Below are 18249 nucleotides of genomic sequence, written 5' to 3' on the forward strand. Positions count from 1 at the left end.
ACTTTATTTCTAATTCAAACAAGTAGCAATTGAAGGATAAGTCTGAAATTTCTTAAGTGTTATTTTTTCACAACCGTGCATTAAGTTGTTACAGAAAATTCTTTCTAAAGTGAAGCATTTTTCATAAGATTCTAAACACAGTTCTTGTGCTTTATAGGAATTTTTGATGATTAATACTCAATAAGACTGCTACCCAGAAAAACACCACAATAATGTGGGATTTGATAAAGAATTTTATAACTTGGTTAATTATCATTATTGCCTTAATAATCGGTAATAATCGGTAACTAATCCAGTAATTCGGTGAGACTACTACTTTATTTACCTTACATTTCTCTGTTGTAGGAGGTGGGTCTCCAACCTTTACGTTTATATCAAGGTAACTGAAGCACACTTGTTTTAAGAAACAGAATAACACAATTTATTGATAAACACAAGATTTATAAAAATATGATAAATGCATACATATATTGATATAAACGGCTGGACACTGGCAGGCTTGACAGGCAAACATGTAACATACAGGCTGGCTGGTTATTGGCACTTAGAACTCTATTTTATCTTGGCACTAATAAATAGCTTATGGTACCAAGTCTTGAATGGAGTTGTTGCTCCGGGTTCAAGTGGAAGATTCTTCATGCTTTGGAGAGCATTCTCTATTGGCTGCATGATCCTTGCTAGTGCTGTATTACTGTTTTTTCATCTTGCCTTCTGCTGTCTTTTACCACTTCATAGGGAAAAGTCATTACTCATTCTGGCCCAAGTTTCCTTCTTTTAGTAATGGTTGCTCTTAAGTAGACAGGACTCAGTGCTTAGCTAGGCAGACAAGATTTCAGCTCTCAGGCTCACAAAGAGGAGAGAGTTTCACCTTTTCAGTTTGTCATGGAGAGGAACTGTTAGGTTCAGATTTAAGGGCTTAGTTTTCAGTCATTTCGAAGAGTTCCCCCTACCTGATAGAATCCACAGAGAGTTCAATTCATCTTCAAGATGGTGCAGAGAGATTTAAAGGAAGGCTGAACCTATGCTGGATTGGATTAAAGTCACTTCCAGTTATAAAATCACTTTCTTCTAATGGAGGGTTCTTCTATTCACCTTGGTTGTCATCCCTTGAATTTTAGGTCTTGTCCTAGCTTGAGTCCATTTCATGCCTTCTGGCTCTATACATCTGTCAAGGGGCCTCTGAAGAGATGATTTACACCTTTGTTATCAGATAAAGTCCAGGCAGATCCTGGTACAAGTGGTAGTTCAGTGTGGAAGAATAATTTTAGGGTAACATTGCATTCATTTTAAAGAAATAACATAAAGGCTTAATACATGTCAGAAACCTGTTTAGGCACACCAGGAAACCAGATAAAGGTCTAGTGAACAACAAAATGTACACCGAAAAATAAGAATTGATTTAGGAAAAATACAGAGATGGTCAAGTAAATAATGTACCAGAAGAAATGTTGATGTAATATACAAAATGTACTGAAAGATGACTAAGAAACAAAGACAGTGGACAATTGTCATATGCACAAAAATTTTGGGGATCGTGGCACAACTCAAAAGGTATAAGAACCACCAGAATATAACAGACCTTTATTTAAACCAATGAACCAACCAGAGTAAAATGTATACACTGATTGACACTGTATGTAAATTCAGTAGTTTATAAAAAGAACCTCTATTCTTTGTTTTCTCTGACCATTCTGTAACAGACTGCTTTTAAAGAATGCTCCCTCTAAGGCATTTTGCTGAGGAGTAAATAAAAAGATACAATGAACAGCTTTTCTCCTGCCTTATAACTGATTTGTCCTTATAGGGGGATGTTTCTTTCTTTAATAAGTTTTAAACTTGTACTACATCACTTATTTTGGAAAGCAAGCGGGGAAAGTACTGCTGGATGCTTGGGTCCATGTTAAATGTACTTACTTAACATGACTAGTGTGCCACAAAAGCCTAGCAGAGAGAACGGGCAATGCCCACAATTGCAGTTTAAAGTGAGGTCCAAAAGGCCCACGTAAAAAGCCTTCAAAGTTACCAAATACATGTTTTTTAATCCATATAAATACTGTACAAAACAGCATATTCATGTTATTTTTGAGGGAAAAAAATTGTTAGATTTTGCAATTTTAAAAAATATTCAGCAGTGGTCTTCATCTCAGTGCCTATTTCCCACCACACAGGTGTGATAGACCATAACTGCTCAGTGCTTCAATTATTATTTCGAGTGTTCCCAATATTAACGCTATAATTTTTCTTCAACTTCCTTTATTATGTGTATAATAAAATTAATTTCACATTTGAAGGTCGCCTAAGCAGAGTGTCATTAATGTAATACCAACAAAGGACACACACAAAAAACAGCATTCATAGAATGCAACATAACTATACTTAATTACATACAATATACAAAAAACACCATGTGTTATTAAGACTGACTACTTGGTAACCAATATCATTTGTCAAAAAGGAGGAGTGAGAAAAGAAATTCTGCAGAATGGCTGATGATTTAATAATTCTGTTTGTTTTCCAAGGCAGAAATGAGCAGCTTGACACACGCCTGGTTTCATTCTGTTTTACTTGCTTATTTAAATGCAAACTCCACCCATGAACAGAGTGTATACTTGCCCAAAGAAAAACAGTGCCAAAATCTGTGATAATAAAATTTCCAATACCCTTTTGGTGTTATAAACATACCACAAACTATGGAAGGCCTGCTCTCTGAAATCTGAACCTTTACTGCCCCAATGTACAGCCTGTATTTGGTAAGATGTAAGGCTTTTGTTCTTTGTTTGGACTCATGCCATTTTGGCTCCACTTTAATAAATTGAAGACATAGGTAATGCAATTCTTAAAATGCATTCAAAAAACTTTAATTTCCCAAACCAAATTAATGTACACAATTTCCACTTCAAAAATTAAAATAAAGGAAATGCATTAGTTATCACGTGTTCAAACATCCAAATGAAGAGAGACTATCCTGTCAACACTATGCACAAGGCACAAAACAATCCCAGAGAGGGTTTCATTACTAACCGGGGACTAATACTGCAGACACCCACAATGACATAAGGGCAACTAAGAATTGTCAATTAGTTTAACATATAGAGGTTTGGAGATGTTTGACGAAAACCCATACAGACATGGAGAAAATGTATAACCCTTTATAACTCTCCATAAAGACAACCACTGAATGTGGCATTAAATAGAGCAACAAATGTACTATTTTCTGTTTAAAATGTTAAATTAGCAAAATCAAGAATGCAAGAGCTCACAGTGATACCCATCTTCATAAGAAGTCTTTAAGTTTAAACAATGAGAGAAACCATTAGGAATGGTCTTTATGAAATTTACTGGTGGTAGGCTTGAATCAGACTGAAAATGTCACAATGCTGCACAAAAAAAAAAAACATTACCAACAGGCCTTTTCAAAACCTAAACATATACCACCTTACCTCATTTCAATCTGCTTGCGCTTCTGAAGTTCTTGATTTCTCAGCTCTTCCAAACGTCTCAGCTCTTCTTGTCGCCTCATAAGATCTGTAAGACCAAAGTAATTCCACATGAAAAACATTTTACAGGAATATTAGATTTCATGAGTAATATTCACTTAAGTGTATACTATAAATACTTAATATAAAAGAAAATACAGTATATTGACCTGAGGAACAGGGATATAATGATTTAATGAAACAAAACATACAAGAGTCATTTCAAGGTGGGTCACCCAGGAGGTGTGCTAAATGATTTAAAAAAAATTGAAACTTTGCTCATTTATTTCTAGAGTTGATCATTGGCCAAAAACAATTTTAAAAAGAATAAATTTCCCCTCACCTGGTCCCCTCTGGATGGTGTCTTTTCAGAAGCCTTTGCAAGAAGTCAAATACATCCTGAATCCATTAGGATATTTTAGTAACTTTAAAAAAAGGTTTGTCTCAGTGAAAAGTGAGAATTCTTTTAACTAGACCACATCAAAGATGGAGGCTGCCTCACCGTCTAGCATCTAGAAGCCTTTGCAAGATGTCAAATATTTCCTTAACCAGTAAAGACATTTGAATGATTCCAAAAATAACTTTTTTTTCCAGCAAGTGAGGACTCTCTTCACATAGTATATATTCTGAAATCAATCGTGTTCTTTTAATTTTTACAGTGGGCTTGTGGAAAGCGAAATTTTTTTACTTTTTCTTTTTTAGTTATCACTTAACCATACAAAAAAATGTTATCACTTGACGACACAACTTTGTTAAAATTTGGCAAATCTTAATGGAATGGCCCAATAGCATTAAGTTTAAAACTCCGTATAACTGCACATTATTTGCCAAGACTATTTACAATTTAAAAAAAAAAACACACACACAGAGTACTTTGTAATTCTATTTTGTGGTAAGCTTTCATTAAAATAAATCAAATTATTAAAATATGTACAGTGTATGATACTTTACATTAACAAAAAAAGTGATAAAAGTCAAAAACATTTTTATACAAAGGTGTTTACTAGTCACCAAGCTGATAAATCTGTAGGGATGCACTACCTATATTCTGTTAGCACAGAGTAATCTGCTCTTTGCTTAGAGGTTTTTTCACCTACTATTAAGCAGATTACTTGCTCAGCTCAATTGATTCTCATTAGTGTTGTCAATGTCAATTTATTTATATAGCACATTTAAACCAACATAGGAATGTGCTTTACAATAATAGAAGAAAACAAACAAATAACAGAAATGACATAAATATAAATAAAATGAATAATAAACAGAAGTAATGTTATATAATCACAATGAGGAAACCATCTTATTACTAAAGGTCACGGAATGCAAGTGAATAGAAATGAGTCTTTAATCTTGTTTTGAACAGTTCAATTGTAGGCAATTCCTTTATGTGATGAGGTAAAGAGATCCACAGGCGAGGAGCAGCAGCTACAAAAGCCCTGTCCCCCTTGGTTTTACATTTGGTACAAGGGACAACAAGAACCAACTGACCAGAAGATCTAAGCACTCTGGATGGCTAGTGTAAAACACATAATTCAGATAAATAGGCAGGAGCAAGTCCATGTAAAGATTTAAAAACTTGCAACAACATTTTAAAATCAATTTGAAAACTGATAGGCAGCCAGTGTAAAGAAGCTAAAATAGGAGAAACAGAGTCCTACTTTCTTGCCCCAACCAGAAAGCGAGCGGCAGCATTCTGGACCAACTGTAACCTGTGTATCAGGGATTTGCTAATTCCAGAATACAGCGAGTTGCAGTAATCAAGGTGAGAAAAAAATAAAAGCATGAGTAGCTTTCTCAAGATCCCTAGAAGATAAAAAAGGCTTGATCTTACCTAATAGACAAAGCTGGAAAAAGCAACTCTTGACTACAGAATTTACTTGCTTCTCAAAAGAGAGTGTGGCGTATGGTCGGCCGTTCATCCCGGCCAATACCCCCAAGCCGCCAGGGGGAGCCCTCCCTGCAGCATGGAGGTGCCCGAAGACCTGGATACCACTGGGGCCACTAAGAGACGCTACAGGGAGGAACGATGTTTATTTGCCATATGCCCTGGAAGTACGTCCGAGTCACATGAACAAGGGGAATGTCATGTTTCCGGGGTGAAGAAAATGACTTTTAATCTGACCCAGAAGTGATAGGAGTCACATGGACTGGGGATTGGAACACTTCCTGTCAGGGAATAGAAAAAAGGACTGTGGGAGCTCCCAGACGGCGAGCTGAGCTGGGTGGAAGGGTGGCAACGCGTTTGGGAGTGAAGGAGTGGAGTGATTATTGTGTTTAAATTAATGAGTATTGTGGAGGAGAGGGTGCTTTATGCACTGTGTCGTATAAATAAAGTCTACTTTTGGACTTTTATCTGATGTCTGGCGTCTTGGACAAGGGTTCAAGGAAGCGATAGGGCCCCCTATCTGTCACAAGAGGTTACTGTCAAGGATAACACCAAGATTGCAGACTTCAGGTTTGCAAAAGACAGAGAAAGAGCCGAGCAGTTCAAGACCTATAAGCACCTCCATTTTATTTTGATTCAGATCAAGAAAATTATTAGCCACCCAGGTTCTAAGTTTAGAAACACAGTTGTGGAGCTGATTTATTGCAGAGTTGCAGACAGGAATATAAACCTGTCTATCATCCGCAGAGCACTGAAAAGAAATGAAAAAATTTCTAGAAACAGCTCCAATAGGATGAAGGTATATAGAGAATAAAATAGGACCCAAAATGGATCCCCGAGGAACACCATATTTAAGAGGAGCAGTAGACGAAAGGGAGGAATTTAAAGTCACTGAAAAGTGTCTACCAGTTAAATATGACCTGAACCAGTTAAGAGCAGCCCCTTTAAGCCCAACAAGATGTTAAAGCTGCATCAAGAATATTTTATGGTCAATAGTGTCAAAGGCAGCGGACAGGTTCAAGGAGGAGAAGGACTGCCACATCACCTGTCAGTAATAATAGAGATGTCATTGTATACTTTCTGGAGGGCTGTTTCAACACCATGAAAACACCTAAAGCCAGAATGGTACATCTCAAATAAATTATTGGAGTTAAGGTGATCGACCAATTTATCTATACTAATAAAAGGCAAAGCCCTCACTGACTGACTGACTCATCACTAATTCTCCAACTTCCTGTATAGATAGAAAGCTGAAATTTGGCAGGCTCATTCCTTACAGTTTCCTTACAAAAGTTGGGCAGGTTTCATTTCGAAATTCTACGCATAATGGTCATAACTGGAAGTTATTTTTCTGCATATACTGCAATGGAGTTGAGCTCGAAAGCTAGGGGGTTGGGGGAGTTTTGTGTGACATCATCACGCCTCCCACGTAATCACGCAGTACGTAGAAAACCAGGAAGAGCTCCAAAAAAAAAAAAAATCGCTGAAGAAAACATACATTATATAATTAAAAAGGCAGCAAAACAATTAGAAGCGAGCGAGTGACATATAAAACCATATTCAGCGCAGTGCGCAGACAAAAAGCAACAGTTCCAAAGAGCGCTGAACAAAAACCGAATCACACTGCTACGCTCAAATAGACAAACCACACGCCGTGGCGCAATAGTAGAGGCTTCGCCTCTAGCGCTGACGTCCGAGGTTCGATTCGAGAGGGATGCACCGAGTATGTACGCGCGCTTCCGATTCATTTTAGCCTCGCATCCCCTTGGTTTGAGACGTATGAAAAAATATGCGGTTAACGCAGAAAGACAGATCACCAATTGAAGCTTTATGAATAATGGATACTTTATTCGCGATCAATGATTGTTTTGGTAAAGCCATACTCAGTGTATTCATTAGATGAACGGTAAAAAAGTAAGAGCAAGGGGAGGGTAACTTATTGAGGCACGCAGGCAAAACCACAATAGCACGCGGGCTCGATGTACTGTAGTGCGCGTCAACTCGATCTGAATTGCGCAATCACATTTGAAAAAATATATATTTTCAAGTTCTATTTAGTCCATATGTGTCAAACTCAAGGCCCGCGGGCCACATCCGGCCCGGCATGTAATTATATCCGGCCTGCAAGATCATTTTATATATTATTGTTATTAATGGCCCAGGGATATGAAGCGCTGGTAACACAAACTACAGATCCCATAATGCAGCGCTTCAGCTGCCTTGCCGAACACTTACCGCGTTAATCAAGTCTAGCTTATGATGCTGCATGTTATTGAGAAGCTAGCCCACACGATGCCAAAGAGAAAAGGTGATTCTGAGCTTAAAGCCTTTAAAAACCGATGGGAGGCTGAGTATATGTTTGCTGACATTGCCGGTAAACCCGTGTGTCTCATTTGTGGAGCTAATGTGGCTGTAATTACAGAATGTAATCTAAGACGGCACTATGAGACAAAACATCAATATAACCTGAAAGACCTGAATGCAATGCACAAGATACAGAAAGCAGAAGAGTTAAAGAAGAATCTGACACTTCAGCAGACGTTTTACCGTGCAAAATCACAAAGTGATTTCAAGTGAAGCTACTTTTATGGGAGACACAAATGCACCAGTGCAACTTGCCCCACTTTCCCTGTTGCCAAGTAATGTTGAACCAAGTCGGCACTACAGTGTTCCCAAATACGCACTTTGCTAATAAACTGAGCGCACTGTGCACTGAGATCGCACGATGCTTTGGTGGCTTTGAAGAACAAAAAAAGAATTTTGAGTTGTTTCGCAACCCATTTGCTGTCGATGTGGAAACTGCACCTGTGCAGATTCAGATGGAGGTGATTGAGCTGCAGTGTAATGGCACACTGAAGGCAAAGTACGATACTGCACGCCCGCACAGTTTATTCACTCCATTCCCGCAAAAATGCTCAGCTCCGTCTACATGCAGCTCGAACCTTGTGCATGTTTGGTACCACATATCTGTGTGAGAAGCTCTTCTCAGTCATGAAGACTAACAAAACAGCACACAGGAGTCGCCTTTATATTTCCAGGTTTTGTTATGCACCATGTTCATATCTGAATTTGTATAATTTTGACAGGATATATTTTTTAGGAGAGCAAAATCTTTTGGGATATTTAAAATTTAAGTTTATTTTTTATATAAAATTACATAAGAGTAAAGAAATTTGAATGTTTGTTCTTTTAACGTTTACTTTATTTCTAACTTGTATAATTTAGACAGGATATATTTTTATGGAGAGCAAAATATTATAAGTTATTTAAGGTTTGAGTTGATTTATTCCAGAATAATATTCTGTCGACTAAATAAAAATTCCTTCTATTTAAAATTTAAATATATCTTGAACAGATACGATAGCTCATAATATCCAGGCAGACTTGCACGTAAGAGCGGGAGTCATCCGTTTTAACAAACAGCGTATTGCACTGATACAAAATAGCCTGCCCATTTAATTATTTAGGAATGGATAAATAAATTAAGATTTTGAATAATGTTTTTATTTTTCTTCCTTCATGGATTCTGGCACCCCCAGCAACAGTTGCTCGCACCCCAAAGACTATATATGTATATGTTGTCACGCACGCGCGCATGGGAGGCAGCTAAAGGGCTCGAGTGAAGGCAGTTCTGAGGCATGCCGGGATGTGGCAGAGTGCACTAACTCTCTTTCTCACTTCCCTGTAGACCAAACCCGGGAGGCTCCACCTGGCTCTCTTGACATCACTTCTGGGACCGAACCAATGGAAACAGACCTTACCAGCTCCGGCCCTCCTGATGTCACATCCGGGCCTGATCCAATGAATAATGAACACGTGCCCAATCCTTATGACCTCACTTCCTGTCTTCCCCTTTAAAAGCCTACCCTTTTCCCTTCTCCCGCAGTCTGGTTTTGGACTACATTGTATGCACTTCAGTGCTAGTTGCTTTAAAAAAAAAAAAAACTACTTTTGCAGCCAGGATACCAAATTATATACCAAACCTTTATCTGTCTTGTCTCGTTTTGTGACAGTGGCGTAGTCGGCAGGATGGAGAAGTCCCAGAAGAGAAGGGGACAGGACCTGCAATATACCCAGGTGGGAGCGTACCGGGGCCGAGTATGCAGGCGGGGGAGGGTGCCCCGTGGTTCGTCGAGACCCGGTGGGGGCTCCGCTCCCAGCACGCAGAACTAGGCCACCTAGAGAGGCCAGGGAGTGTGCGGGTGGGGCTCACAGAGTTGGGCTGCCCTGGAGGGGGGAGGCAAGAGGGACTCAGTATGCTCTCTTGGGGGAGAGTGCCTGCCTCTCTGTGAAACCAAAGCCCCATTTACCACCTAGGGGTGCCCCAGACTGGCAGGCGAGTGTAATAAAAAAAATGGAGGTTGGACCCTGAGCGGCCGACCAGTAAACAAGCCTGGTCCTTATGGGCAAAGGTATGGCAGTGGCTACGGCCGTTAGAAAACAAGCCCTACCAGGTAATAGAGCAGGTAGCTTGCTATCTGCTCCTGAAAGCGCTTCCCCATGGCTTCACCCAGCCGGTCTGGGGCAAGCAGTTTACGAACATGTCAGGGCTAATAGTGCTTCTGGAGACACAGAGGACGGCCTCACACTCTGGGAGAGCAGAACCGTCCTTTTGTCAAACTCAGCCGGGGTACGTCCCAAGACCTAGCCCCTCCCTGTACAACCCGGAGCTCGTATCGGCGTCCGCGGTGTCGCGCAACCCACTTCGAGACAACTAGGAATGCAGGTGGAGGGGGAGGAGGGGTTGGTGTGACCCTCTCTCCGTGTTGCGATTTCAATTTAAAAGTACGCCGGCTTCTTTTAGAAGGGAGCAATGGAACGACGACTCCCTGAAGTTTGCAAAAAATGCAGTGGTCCTTGTCGATGGCCAGCGCACTGATCAGTCGATGCCACAGGGCCCCCACTTTGTGTTAGATAATGACCTCCTTTACCGTGTAGCAATGCATGACGGGCAGGAGACGAGGCTGCTACTAGTTCCACGTACCTTCCGGCGGCAGGTCTGCAAGCTAGCACACGCCCACCTCCTAGGTGGCCACCTGGGCACCGAAAAAACTCTGGAGCGGATCAAGCTCCGTTTCTACTGGCCGGGAATCAACGAGGAGGTTCGTCACTTTTGCGCTTCCTGCCCGGAGTGTCAACTGCGACAAATTCCTAGGAAGGACCGTGCTCCTCTCGTTCCTATTCTCTTGATTGATGTTCCTTTCCACAGAATCGGGGTCGACCTGGTGGGACCCCTAGAGCCCTCAGCCGAGGACACAAGTACATTTTAGTCCTCGTGGATTATGCTACACGATACCCCGAAGCTGTTCCGTTGCGCTCAGCTACCTCTAAAGCCATCGCACGGGAATTACTAGGGGTATTTGCGCGTGGGGATCCCCAAAGAAGTCTTGACAGACCAGGGGACCCCCTTCACCTCGGAGACGTTCAAGGAGACTGCCAGATTACTGAAAATAAAGCATTTAAAGACCTCGGTGTATCATCCTCAAACCGACGGGTTAGTAGAGAGGTTTAATCAAACTCTCAAGCAAATGCTGCGTAAGGTGGTCAGCGAGGATGGAAGGAACTGGGATCAGCTCCTCCCCTCGTCCTTTTTGCCTATCAGGAAGTCCCACAAGCCTCCATGGGGTTCTCCCCTTTGAACTACTGTATGGGCGACAACCTCGGGGCATATTAGATATTTTGAAAGAAGGCTGGGAAGAAGAGGCTCTTCCTCCACAAATATACTAGAATATACGCGCAGTTACGATAGATTTGGAAAGATTCGGCCTGTCCTTAAAAGTCACATGGAAGAGGCTCAAGCAGCACAGGCCCGTACTACAACCGCGCACGTCTCTTGGGAGTTCCGCCCGGAGATCGGGTCATGGTCCTAGTGCCTACCTCCCACTCTAAGTTGCTTGCCCACTGGCAGGGCCCCTCTGAAGTTAAGGAGAGGAAGGGACTGGTCGACTATTTGGTGAGTCAACCCAATGCGTCGGCCAAAGGAGCGGGTTTATCATGTGAACCTGCTGAAACCATGGAAGGACAGGGACCCGATCCCTCCTCCGGCCAGCCCACTCACTCTTTGCTCACACACACGACCTTAACTTCGGCACGGACTTGAGTCCCAGACAACGGCAGGAGCTGGAAACAGTTATTCGGACCGTTCGGGAGGTAGTCAGTGAACACCCCGGAAGGACCTCTCTGATTGAGCACATCATCAGACAGAGTGACAGAGCCCGGGGTTGTTGTCCGAGAACGCCCATACCGTCTTCCCGAAGCAAAAAAGGCTGAAGTGGAGCTCGAGATCAAGCGCATGCTGGAACTAGGTGTAATTGAGGAAAGTTATAGTCCCTGGTCCAGCCCCATTGTGCTCGTCAGTAAGTCTGATAAGAGTTGGAGGTTCTGCAATGACTTCCGTCGGCTTAATCAAGTCTTCCAATTTGATGCCTATCCAATGCCACGCGTGGGCGACCTCCTCGAGAGGCTTGGACAGGCTCAATACCTGACCACACTTGACATGAAAAAGGGTACTGGCAGGTTCCCTTTAACGGACTCCGCGAAGGAAAAAAACCCGTTTAGTACCCCTAGCGGACACTGGCAGTATCGTGTCCTTCCATTTGGGTTACACGGGGCTCCAGTCACCTTCCAGCGTCTGGTGGACAAAATGCTAAAGCCTCATAACTCATACAGTGCTGCCTACCTGGATGACGTGGTCATCTATTCCAGCACATGGAGGGAACACCTACAGCATGTCCAAGCGGTATTACGGACACTTGGTGAGGCTGGGCTCCGGATTAATCCCAAGAAGTGTTTCTTTGGATTAAGCGAGGCCAAATATTTAGGCTACCTGGTGGGCCGGGGTACCATAAGGCCACAGTGCTCCAAAATTGATGCCATTCTGAAATGGCCCGTCCATGAACCAAGCGGCAGGTCCAAGCCTTTCGGGTTAGCCGGGTACTACCGCCGGTTTGTACCCCGGTTCTCAGAGAGAGTGGCGCCCTTGACTGATTTAACAAAGAAGAGGGCCCTGAACATCGTGGTATGGACTGAAAAGACAGGCACTGCATTTGGTGACTTGAAGCAGGCCCTTACGTCCGCACCTATTTTGATGGCACCTAACTTTTCTTTGCCTGTCATCCTCCAGACGGACGCTTCGGACACAGGCCTGGGCACCGTGCTGAGCCAAAGTGTCGATGGTGTGGAACACTCCGTCATGTTCCTGAGCCGGAAACTGTTGGACCGGGAGACCAGGTATGCAGCGGTGGAAAGGGGGGGCTTTGGCGATTAAATGGGTGATTACTCAGCTGAGGTATTACCTGTTGGCCCGGGAATTAACGCTTGTCACGGACCATGCACCTCTACAGTGGATGGCCCTGCACAAGGAGTCGAATCCACGGGTCACCCGGTGGTTTCTTGACGTGCAGCCATACAAGTTTTCGCTAGTTCATCGTCGGGGTACTCTCCATGCCAACACTGATGCTCTTTCTTGAGTTCACGACCTCTCGGTTAGGGTCGCCCAACCCGACGGGTCTGGGCTGAGGGGCAGGGGGGGCCTTGTCACGCACGCGCGCATGGGGGGCAGCTAAAGGGCTCGAGTGAAGGCAGTTCTGAGGCATGCCGGGATGTGGCAGAGTGCACTCTCTTTCTCACTTCCCTGTAGACCAAACCCGGGAGGCTCCACCTGGCTCTCTTGACATCACTTCTGGGACCGAACCAATGGAAACAGACCTTACCAGCTCCGGGCCCCCTGATGTCACATCCGGGCCTGATCCAATGAATAATGAACACGTGCCCGATCCTTATGACCTCACTTGGTGTCTTCCTCTTTAAAAGCCTACCCTTTTCCCTTCTGGCTTTGGACTACATTGTATGCACTTTAGTGCTAGTTGCTTTAAAAAAACGACTTTTGCAGCCAGGATACCAAATTATATGGGTGGCTGCCCCAAACCTTTATCTGTCTTGTCTCATTTTGTGACAATGTGTATATACAGTGGAACCTCGGTTTACGAGTGTTTTGCAAGACGAGCAAAAATTTTTAATAAATTTTGACTTGATAAACGAGCGATGTCTTGCAATACGAGTAGTATGGATACACTTTGTTGAGCGTTATGTGATCACAACTGAGCTGATGGTTCTTCTCTTTCTCTCTCTCTCCTTATCTCGCTCGCTCACCCAGCGCTTCTCTCTCTCTCTCTCTCTCCCAACACGTCTCTCTCTCATCTCGCTCACTCACCCAGCCCATCTCTCTCTCTCTCTCTGGCAATCGTCTACTATTCTCCGTCTGAGTCTGTGTGCCTTACTCATATAGTCAACATCTGTTTACTACAGCATTGTGACTGTGTGTGCGTGCGCTGTGAAGTGCGAGTCCCCATCTTGCTCCCAAAACACGAAGCTGAGTCTCAGTAATTTAACACCAGCTTTATTCAGCTTGAAACAGCAACAGCGCTATTATTTATTGTACCGGGATCTTTATAATGTTCCTGGTATGACCCATTGACGACAGGCGCTTATAGCATGTCTGTGATCTTTTTGGATGTGCTTTTATGGCGAACTGCTACAGCGCTGGGAGACTGCGATTGCTTTGGGGCACTCTTCCGCGTGTTGTCCCGTTGGGTGGAATCCCACATGAGTTTAGAAACTCACCCCAGCCATGATTCTTTTTAAAGGTAAAGTGCAGGTTAATTTGTATTATGTATTTTACTTTATAGTTTGTATTAATCATTTTTATATGAATAGTTTTGGGTTGTGGAACGAATCATCTGAGTTTCCATTATTTCTTATGGGGAAATTCACTTTGATATACGAATGCTTTGGATTGCGAGCACATTTCCGGAACGAATTATGCTCGCAAACCGAGGTTCCACTGTGTGTGTGTATACAGTATATGTTTCTATATATATATATATATGTATGTGTATATATGTAGATATGAATGTGTGTGTGTGTATATATATATATATATATATATATATATATATATATATATATGTGGATGTATTATGTATGTATGTGTGTGTATATATGTATGGATCTAATTCTGCCTTTTTTTAGACAGGGACGGACCACAACATGTTTAAAAAAAAATGAGGGAACAACCCCTGCACTTATAGAATCATTGATAATGGCTAGTAAAGATGGGCCCAAAACATCAAAGGCTTCCACTATGAGGCGTGGTGGTACTCTGTCGAGGGGGCTAGGAGCTGGTTTAACACTTGAATTACCAGAGCCTACGAAAAAACTCGTAGATCCGGCCCACCTTAAAACCGTTCACACCTCTCTGCCAGCGTCTTTTGTCATCTAAATGTGCTGATAAAGACAAGCTGCAAGCAGCCGGCTATTCCATCCCCCCACCGACTTAGAACGTACACGAACTTCTCCCAGCTCATGCCTTGATTGATTATCTGAGAGTGAAGTGGAGTTTTAGAGTGTAAATAACAGATTGTTATTTGGAACACATGCATTTCATGTGTATTCCATTTCTACAGTAATCTGTGTAAACATATTGTTGAAACAGAAACTTTTTCATAGTTTAGTAATAATTGTTACAAAATGTAGGCATAAACTAGAGAATGTGTGAAGCATGAAGTCTAAGCATCAAATAAACACTTTCACAAGGGGATTCAAGAACGACACAACAGCTTCTGTGGCTTAGCAGTAAGATTTGGTGACTCTGAGGGCAGTAGGCTTGCCGTGCCTCAAAGACCCGAGTTCGAATCCCTGTTGGGAAAAAGCTCTATTTTTTTTTTTCTTTTTAACCTCAAACGGACATGAAATTTATAAAATGGTATGCACGGTCAGTTAATGCGATCATAATATTTTCATGTGGGATGCTCCTTTTAAAATTTTTTAACAATTGAAACTGCAATTAACATGAACAGGTGTCCTTATAACTGTTATTTTTAAGATCCATAAAACACACAGACAGAGCACTGCATAATAAAGAGATATACAGGCAGAGAAGTCACTAGATACATAAATAAACAGGGAAGGCACAAGTACTGAAAGAAAAAAGATCAACATGTCCATTGATCCTGTTGCACAATGCACATGTATCCCCCCGCCATCTGACTCTAAGTAACAGCGCTTACACTTGGTTTGCATCTGTACTTGCGCTGTTACTTAGAGTCAGATGGGGGTTTGTGGTGTTAGAGCACGTGACCGTATTCAGTGCAGCAATTGATCTTTTTTTTCTTTCAGTACATGTGCCTTCCCCTGTTTATTTATATATCTAGTGACTTCTCTGCTTGCCTGTCTCTTCATACAAAATCATTCCCGATTATATAGAACGTCAAAGCCTGATTATATAAAGTCAGCGTTGGAATATATAAGCTCATTTTTGAATATAAAAAGTCAACGTTGGAATACAGTAATCCCTCGCTATATCGCGCTTTGACTTTCGCGGTTTCACTCTATCGCGGATTTTAAATGTAAGCACATCTAAACATATATCACAGATTTTTCACTGGTTCGCCGCTTTCTGCGGACAATGGGTCTTTTAATTTAGGTTACATGCTTCCTCAGTTTGATTGCCCAGTTGATTTCATACAAGGGACGCTATTGGCGGATGGCTTAGAAGCTACCCAATCAGAGCATGTATTGCATATTAACTAAAACTCCTCAATGCTATAAGATATGCTTCCCGCGCTGTGCTTGTTTGCTTCTCTCTATCTTTCTCGCTCTCTCTCTGCCTGGCGGAGGGGTGTGAGCAGAGGGCTGTTTGCACAGAGGACACCGGCGCTCTTCTACAAAATGCTGCTTTATCGCGGTGCTTCTGTATACTTAAAAGCATGTATTGATTTTTGATTGTTTGCTTTTCTTTGCGCTCTCTCTGACATTCTCTGCTCCTGACGCTCCTTTATGACGGGCTCCTTTGAAGATAAGATATGTTTGCTTTCTTTTAATTGTGAGAAAGAACTGTCATCTCTGTCTTGTCATGGAGCACAGTTTAAACGTTTGACTAAAGGGTGTTATTTCATGTCTAGAGGGCTCTAATAATGTTAACAGGGTGGGAGAGTTTATAAGGGCTTAAAATATATAAAAATAACCACACAAACATATGGTTTCTACTTCGCGGATTTTCACCTATCGCGGGGGTCTGGAACGCATAACCCGCGATCGAGGAGGGATTACTGTATATAAAAATATTCCCGAATATATAAAATTTCCGTGCTTGTCATTTCACTCATACTTGTGAAAAGTAAACCGACAGAAGCCACTCAAGAGTGGATCGGCTTGTGAGGTTCGCCCAAAAATGCGCCCATACAAAAAGAATAAATAAATATAGTGTTCAAAATGCTGGGCACATATCATTTTGTATGAATTAACTGAGCAGTGGGTTTTTTAAAAATATTTTTCTGAAGATGTTTTTATTAACTTATTTCATTATGTTGTATTAGGAACTCACTGAGTTTACTAAAAATGTGCCTGAGTTGTTTCAATCTATATCAATATAATCTGACTTTAAATTTATATATTCAGGAATGAGGTTATATATTCCAACGCTGACTTTATATATTCGGTAATGACTTTATATATTCAGGAATGACTTTATATATTCTGAAAATCATTGCAATTGCCTGTTTGGCACCCCAAATAGGCACAGTATAATAGATATATAAAAAAAAAACAGCTAAGGGGATAGATATATAGATAAATAGGAAGGAAAGGCACTATATGATAGGCAGACAGGGAAGCTGCTATATAATAATAAAATTACTGTTATAACTATATAGACAGACAGCGAGTTCAGGCAGGCAGGCAGAGCGGCGAAGGTTAAAAAGAAAAGAAAAAAAAAACATTTTCTTCCCAGCGGGGAATCGAACTCGGGTCTCTGAGGCACGGCAGGCCTAATGCATTCGGAGTCAGCAAATCTTAACAGTACGTCACGGAAGCTGTTGTATCATTCTTGAACCTTTTGTGAAAGTGTTTATTTGATGTTTGAAATTCAGGCTTCACACATTTTATGTTTATGCCTAAATTTTGTAACATTTATTACTAAAATATAAAAAAAAATTGTTTTAACAATGAGTTTACACAGATTACTGTAGAAACGGAACATACATGAAATGTGTGTGTTGCAAATAATCTATTATTTCCACTCTAAAACTCCATTTCACTCCCAGATAATCAATCAAGGCATGAGCTGGGAGAAGTTCGTGTACGTTCTAAGTCAGTGGGGGGATGGAATAGCCGTATGCTTGCAAGCTTGTCTTTATCAGCACATTTAGATGACAAAAGACGCTGGCGGAGAGGTGTGAACGGATTTAAGAAGCAATTTAAGGTGGGACGGATCTCGAGTTTTTTCGTAGGCTCTGGTAATTCAAGGGTTAAGGGTGTCAATAGTTCTTTTTAACTGTGAAAGTGAGACAGAATAAAAGGATTATAAGTAGTGATGCACCGAAATGAAAATTCTGGGCCGAAAACGAAACCGAAATTTTTGGATGCACTTGGCCGAAAACCGATACCGAAACCGAAAATGGCTTCATTAAAAAACATGTTTAAAATATTTTCTTTTTGTTTGTATTAAAAAAACTACAAATTAATTAAGCAATCAAACTTTTATTGATAATAAATAACAGTAATAAGGCTGTTTAACAATAACAAAACTAAATAAAATTTCTTTCTGTAACAAAATTGTGCAAAAAAAAATGCTAACTGCTTTTTTACTTCAATTTTAAATTACTGTACCAAACAACAGTGCACAAACAGAAGAAAAATAAATCCAACCTCTTACTGTAAACATCATAACTATACACACTAAATTGGTCTGCTTTTAATTTAAGCAAAAGAAGCAGGTTTATCTTTATGAACAAAAGTTTTTCAGTTTTCTGGCTGAAGACACAGTTCCTCTTCTCATGAAGAACATACTGCACTGAATAAAATCACTCAGTCTGTGCTAGCTTTTAGTGC

General features: G+C 41.4%; 1 protein-coding gene across 5 annotated transcripts in view; it reads right to left on the bottom strand.

The window, feature by feature from the left end:
- pspc1 (paraspeckle component 1) overlaps positions 1-18249 on the bottom strand; it is a 139098-nt gene that overhangs the window by 84958 nt on the left and 35891 nt on the right. For all 5 annotated transcript variants that reach the window (XM_039743996.1, XM_039743995.1, XM_039743994.1 and 2 more), the window contains exon 5: positions 3441-3525. In XM_039743996.1, coding sequence (XP_039599930.1) covers positions 3441-3525 — 85 coding nt within the window. The remainder of the gene's footprint in view (positions 1-3440; positions 3526-18249) is intronic.

Source organism: Polypterus senegalus, chromosome 2 (assembly GCF_016835505.1).
Source record: "Polypterus senegalus isolate Bchr_013 chromosome 2, ASM1683550v1, whole genome shotgun sequence".
NCBI lineage: Eukaryota > Metazoa > Chordata > Cladistia > Polypteriformes > Polypteridae > Polypterus > Polypterus senegalus.